This window comes from Atractosteus spatula, chromosome 20, assembly GCF_055471065.1.
Source record: "Atractosteus spatula isolate fAtrSpa1 chromosome 20, fAtrSpa1.hap1, whole genome shotgun sequence".
Lineage (NCBI taxonomy): Eukaryota > Metazoa > Chordata > Actinopteri > Semionotiformes > Lepisosteidae > Atractosteus > Atractosteus spatula.
In genome coordinates this window covers 640,890-647,916 of record NC_142725.1, presented here as the reverse complement: position 1 = coordinate 647,916, position 7,027 = coordinate 640,890, and the positions used below count along the sequence as shown (strand labels likewise).

Below are 7,027 nucleotides of genomic sequence, written 5' to 3'. Positions count from 1 at the left end.
AGCAAGGGAGAGAAACGGCTCACATATAGTATTTATAGTGTGTAGGAGAGGAAATGACACCAGGTGTGATTGCTAATTACTGACAGCTGATTGAACTTGGTTGCTATCATCTCTCCTGAACTTTTGTTATAAACTCCATTGAAGCACTTGGAATGAGGAATAAGTGATCCCTTTGGGATATTTAAGTGCTTGAAAAATATCTTTGTTGTGTAAATTATACAATATTACATCTCAGCATACACTATACCTACACAGGATCAGAGCTACACATTTCAAACTATTAGAAATCAGTAGTTTTCAACAAGTATGACAGCAACACATTCACAGGAATTAAAGGCAGCACAATAAAAAATAATTTTTATTTTGTGGCACAGAAGAGTAATGAAGACATTGAAAACATGATAGCACATCTTCAGACTAATTCAATTTAATGAAGCTCAAGTGTATTTGAAAAACCGTTCATATAAAAAAATCATTTTGCAGATTTAAGTAATCTAGTTTACTATGATACTATGCTGCACCACCATTCACCTGAGGATTAACTTGTATATCAATATTTGGAGAGGAAAGGAGTGCGATGAGCCATCTGAATAGTAGCTTCAGTAGCTGTTCTTTGAAGTCCAGGTTGATGAATGCCAGCTGTAATTTTAGTCCTTAGAATAAATGTAGCTTTATTTGGGAATTTGCTACTACAAACTTGCAGTTCTATTACGAGTTAATTCATCATCTTACAAATAATAGTGACAGCATCACCTTGTACAGAGTTAATTTGCATTAACCCAGGTTATCATGTCTTATGGGATTGCACCCCTACTCAAATATATCAGTATACCATTTTCAACCATGAAACACAAAGTCAACATTGCAGAAAATAGATGCTTTAGATATTGATTTTCTTGAAATCAAACAAGGTGCCAGTAGTGTGCTTGAGAAACAGTGTGCCAACTGGATGTGATCCCATTTGCCTGTCTCAAAAATCCAACAGTGACAACGGCAGAATGCAGCATTGCTGTGCCTCCTCCCCCCACCAGCTCATAAGAGAAACGAAACGGGTGCCCTGTATACTATATCCACTGGGGTACCCTGCCACAAACTCCTGGTAAACAAGGCATGCCATGGAAAAGCACACACCCCAACAGCAGCCTTTCCCCAAGGGACAACAGACATCCTCACAACTCAGGCACTTTGTCCTCATACTGGGGAGGGGGTGTGAGGGGTTCAATGGTGACCAGGCCTCCCTGGGCAGGGCTGCGTATGTTGAGCCGGATGTCCTTGAGGTGTAACTTCTCAGATTTAATTCGCCTCACTTTGAGAGGTTTCATTTTCCAGCTAGAATGGGAGTTCCGGCTAGAAGGTTGAATTGTTGTTGTGGTCACATGTGGGGGCTGTGGCTCAGGGGGTGGCAGGGTTGCAGCTGGGAGTGACAGAGTTTGGGAAGGCTCTTCCCTGATGTTGTCTGGCAGTGGGTTGGTCTCATTGTCCAGGGCATCAGCCAGTGACTCATACGATGGCAGGGAGGTGCTGTTGCGCAGGTTGCTTTGTCGAACTGGGTAATCTTGGCTGCCAATGACCTCTTCATAGCTCGGCACATCATACCTTGAAACAGGGACCTCTGGCCTGCACTCAAACACACACAATCTCAGTTGTCAGAATCTGCACCAGCACAACCCTGAAACAAGCCAATCACATCACTTACAGCAATGAGCTGTCTTTGAATGCCTGTTACTCTTGAATGCAGTCTGTGACATCTGAAATGTTGCAATAGGATTATAAATTAGTCAATAATGGGCAAGGAAAATAAGAGCAAGAAATAATTTTCTGCAAAATACAGATCCAACCATTCAAAATGAGCGAGGTGCGCTGCGTTAAAACGCAGTGGACGTTCCGCAACATACCGCATGTTTTTTTAAATAGGATAATAGTATCAGGAAGTACCTTGTAAAACCGCCAGGTAGAGCTAATAAAGCTTAACATCTCATGTACAGCATCTGAGCTGTCGCCCGGTGTCGAATACCGGTTACTGCTGAGGATCAATCTTTTTCCAATTCAGAATTTTGAAGTTGTATATTGTATAGACTTTTAATAATTTTAAACTGTGTATTACAGCGTGTTAAACATAAAACATTAAAAAGTCAATGTATTTTATAAAAGCAAGATTGCTCAGTTGAACAAAAGTACACAACCTTCCACCTTCTTCATAAACAATTTAATGATCAATATTTTCTGCATCAAAGTCTTTAACTTGGTAACTTACAGTGGGTTCTAGTTTTAACTTGCTTTTTCTAACATTATTAAGCTTATATACTGTGTTATAACGTTTTATCCTTTTCTAAGAATACATACTGTAGTAAGAACACCACTTGCTGTTTAGGTAAAAAGATACATGTTGTAGTGATTTAACACCACTTGATAGTTACACGATTCCATATTAATATACCTAAGCAGCTAAAGTATAAAAGTGGACATTTTGAAAACATTTTGACATTCATTTAATTAAAAAAAAACCCTTGTAGTGGCAATGAGCACTGTAATGTGCACCCAAGCGGTTCAAAATGCGATCAGAGCATTACTTTCGGTTTGTTTATATATAAATACATAAATATAGTCCACTATTATAGAACATGATGTGTCTCTTTCAGGTTTACATCCGAATTGAGAAAATCTATATATTTTCTTAATCCAAATGACAGCAGCCAGTAATCAGCAATTTAACTTGGAATTTAAAAAAAAAACTTTAAACTATAGTACACCGCCTGGGATTGAACCCAGTCCGACAGCGTCATTCAACAGGGAACCAGCTGGCTGAGCTAAAGGAGACCTCAGCTCAGACACCCGATTTGCTCTGAGAGCTTGTTTCTGGCAAAATCTTTAAATTAAACAAGGGAGGGGGGAATGGTTATTTTTTTACAGTTGCCAGTAAATCGGAGAACAGCCTATCAACACGATGCCCCCCTGTTTATTGGTACCAAACACTGAAGAGACGACACAGTTCTGTACAGATTACAGAAAAGTGAATGGTGAAACTCCACCAGACATCATATGTACTGTTTAACCATAGTCAAGGACCGATGCGTTTAATAAAAAATAAGTTTAATAAAAAGTTTATTTATTTGTGGCTGCTGCAGTTGAACCCTTTGCAATGGCTGGATAGTTAACACTTCCCAATTGCTTTGTCAGTCTGTCTGTGGAGGGAAGGGGGGAGCTCTCCTTGACAGCCGACACTCCTCCATACGTTTAAGTGAAAAATTCATAAAAATGTCAATGTAAACGTCATATTTACAATTTGTTGAAAATAAAAATGGTTGTAAAAGTTCTCTAAAGCTTTCTCAGTCAAGAACAAGAATTCACATAGGGAGCTGTGTATGCATGTGTAGTCTGGTAAGGATCAGCTAAAAAGGGAAGAAAATGCTTTCAGAGAAAACAATATTTCAGGTGTGAAGAATACATAGCCCCAATTCAATTGCATCATTAATGTTTTCCCAACACACCCTGCCCCTGCTACGATTGGAATTTACAGAAACAAAGCACTGAAAGCTTTACAGTAGATGGTCAGGTGTTTCGAAGATGTAGGGATAGTATGTAATTTATGAACACACCTGGGATTCGATTAATTCAAAATAAGGTTTTGAAAATTGAACCAGGTACTAAATCTTGTTCATATAAAAGGTATATCACTGGGCAGAGTGATGGAGACTAAAATAAATGACAACCACTACCAGCTTTTTTCCCTTCCCTCTGGTGCGAGATGATAATGGCTGGTTTTGGCTGGCACAAAACATTCCCTCCCATTTTTAATCATTGTGTCTGAATCAAAGTGGGTGAGGATAGGAAGAGACAAAGAAAAAAAAGTGTATCCTGTCTTAATTTCAAATTATATTTTACCTTCATTTTGTTACTTTATAAATTTGTATTTTACTTATTTTCTGATTGTCAGAGTCAACGTATATTTGAACAAATCCTTGTAAATTAGTATTTTTGCAAGATGTGGAAGAAGTGCAACAAATTATTACATTGCAAATTTTAATAGTATTGATTACTAATAGAGTTTATGCTAACACCTGACTTTTCTTATTTAGATGTAAGTTAAATATTGAACTAAGTGTGACATTCAGAAAAATCAATTGAGAATAGGCTGTGGTATTTGTATAGATGAGACTTTTCTAAATATTTTTAAAAAAACAGAAGCTGAAGAATGGTCTTAACGGTGAGTGGACAGTGCGCTATTTTGTCAGCAACCTGCTGATCTGCTTAACACCTGTAGAAAACATGATCTTATTTCTGTATGGAATGTGTTTTGCTTTTACAAAATTAAAGTGTTTAAAATGTTTAAGAAATAAAAAGAACAGCTTACTCAAAGATTCGAAGGTGATCACGTGGAAGAAAAACCACCCGTTTTTCGTGCATAAAAAGTGTTTTTAACTCATTTATATATAAAAAGTATTTTCGTGTTGATTTAAGTGTCCTGCATTCAGTTGGATTGCATGATTAGCATGAAACAACTCTGGGTTATCATTATGATTTCTTTATTATTACCGAATCCCTCAACTCGTTCACTAGTGATTATTTTGGAAATATTTTGACATGTTCCTTTTAACCACATTGCTGTTGACACTGTTGTAATAAACAATGAAATGCTCAGAGTTTGTAATGTCGAGCATTCTGAAGAGTTAAACTTTGATGCAGTACAAATAAATGTATTTCCCACAAGCTATACTGTAGTGGCTTTAAAACTATACAACATCGTGCTGTATGCATGTGGCACGTCTTTGTTCAAGTTTTAAAACTACAGTATGGGAAAAACAAGTGTTAAGAAAAAACAGGACATTTGATTGCTGGTAGCCTTAGGTTAAAGAACAACAATGACAACAGAGCATGCTACTGAAAATTCATTCCCATCCTCCAGAACTGGCAAACTGTCTATTCTACATGTCAAACACAGCGGGGTGTAACACCTAGCCTAGCCTCTGTGAAAGTACGGAGCTGCGTTACATAAAGTAGCTGCAATGGAATAGTAGTAGGTAAAAGTTAATTCCAAGTTGGAAAGAAAACACTTAACGTGTCTTCTCTATAAATCTTCAACTTACAGACTGTCTAAAGTCAGAACTTTAGAATGCTTCGACTGATGCTTAAAAATGTAACAATGCGTCCTGTGGTAAGAGCACAGAACATCTTTCCGCCTGTGAAAAGATTTGCATATGTAGTTTATTCTTATCTGTGTGAAAATAGGAACTACAGAGAGAGTTTCAGAAATTAAGGTCTGGAACACCCTGTCTCAAAAATAGACATTCAATAAATTGAAGGGTGTGAAAACAGTGACAAATCACCCCGACCAAAATACAATTTTAAAATACAAGCAGTTTGAAATTATTAGTTGTTATTAATAAATCACTTAACTTTGAACATGTTGTGATATTTAGAAATACCACAAAATGCAATATAGTGTCCATAATATTTACTATTTTAGTTTTTCAAATAAATGTTTATTTGTTAAAAGAAAGCTCATGCTGGGAGGTGGGTTCAAACCCCAACCTCCAGCATGCAAATCACACGCCAAAGCCATTACACCAACGAACCACTTGCTAACTTAAGCTATAACTGAAAAGGGCAGGCAAAATGTTTCCAAGTAATCGTGGGTGAATGAGTCAAATTGATGCAGATATTTACAAAGAAAGTGGACTACAGTAATAATTTGAGCTATATAAAAATAAATAAATCCTTAAATACCATTATTAATTTCTTTAGATATGCGATTCCATATTATATTCCCTATTAATCAAATTCTAAAAAGAATGCTTTTTTACTGCGATAATGAGCACAAATATTCATACTGTAGAAAGGGTTAAAGCATTATAAATTTATAAAGTATATAAACAATATAGTCAGAAGGAGCACGTAAAAACCCTTCCAAAACAACCACAGTAAGTAACCGAATGAAAGACTTTGATGCTTAAAATGTTTATGAAGAAAGTGGAATACTGGTGTGTATTTTTTATTTAAACTACCAATACCAGCCATATACAGTTTACATAATATGTTTATATTCCTAAATTAATATAATTTATGATGTTCAGAGACATTATGCTCCTGTTATTTTTGTGCTCAGTTACCAAAAATTCCCTTTATTTGCAAAATTCCATATTAATATTCAATATTAAGTAGATTTAAACATGCACAGTAAAGAGATTAAATGAAGTAATCGTTTCACTAACAACCAATGCACCACGAGAGCCGCCTATCGGTCATTTTGGCCAGCCAATCACATACTGCAGTATTTCGCGCTAATCTGAAGATAATTTAACGCAGTACGGGGTTTTACAGTGCATTAGCTTCTCCTACAATATAAAACCTAATGCTATGTACCACCTCATGCATACAAAAATAAAGGCCAGTTTTAATCCAATATATTTTTACATGGCATACACACATCCATAGGGTACATTACTTTCATTTGCTTGTACTTAAGTTTAATTTAAACAAGGTTTAATTGAAATACAAAGTTACAAACTGGGTCATAAACAGAAAAGAAGTTGAACACACCGAATACTACTATCTTACCTGTACAATCACTGATGCTCGTATAACTAGTGTCACTACAATCCCTACCACACAGAACCTGTACATTACTGAATATCACTGTTACTTAAGAACATTAATGAATTGAATGCACTATTAATGAAGGGAGTGCACTAAACCCAATTAATAGGAGATAATTGATCAAGGAGTGGATGTTGTTTATAAGACACGATAAGAAAAGAAATATAGAACTCTTTACGCCACTGTCTTACTGTGGTGATGTTACATACAAAAGAGCACGAGTGCTCGCAGTACAACTTCAGGAGTAGAAGTTTAAATAAGTTTTAGGCTCTTGTGTAAATTTTCTCATTCTAATACTTTTTAAAGTTGCAAAGATACTTTTATGTTTGTAAAAATACAGTGCCCTCCATACATATTAGGATAGTGAAGTCAAGCACTTTAGTTCTGAGATGAGGAGATGAATGTGAGGCAAAAGTACAGAAGGTCACCTTTT

General features: G+C 36.2%; 1 protein-coding gene across 1 annotated transcript in view; it reads right to left on the bottom strand.

Moving 5' to 3' along the window:
• Nucleotides 1-333: 333 nt before the first annotated feature.
• The window catches only part of LOC148817386 (transmembrane protein 51-like), a 41,728-nt gene continuing 35,034 nt past the window's right edge, over nt 334-7,027 (bottom strand). Inside the window, exon 3 of the mRNA XM_088938473.1 lies at nt 334-1,617. Within this exon, the coding sequence (XP_088794599.1) occupies nt 1,170-1,617 (448 nt within the window). The 3' untranslated portion in view covers nt 334-1,169. The remainder of the gene's footprint in view (nt 1,618-7,027) is intronic.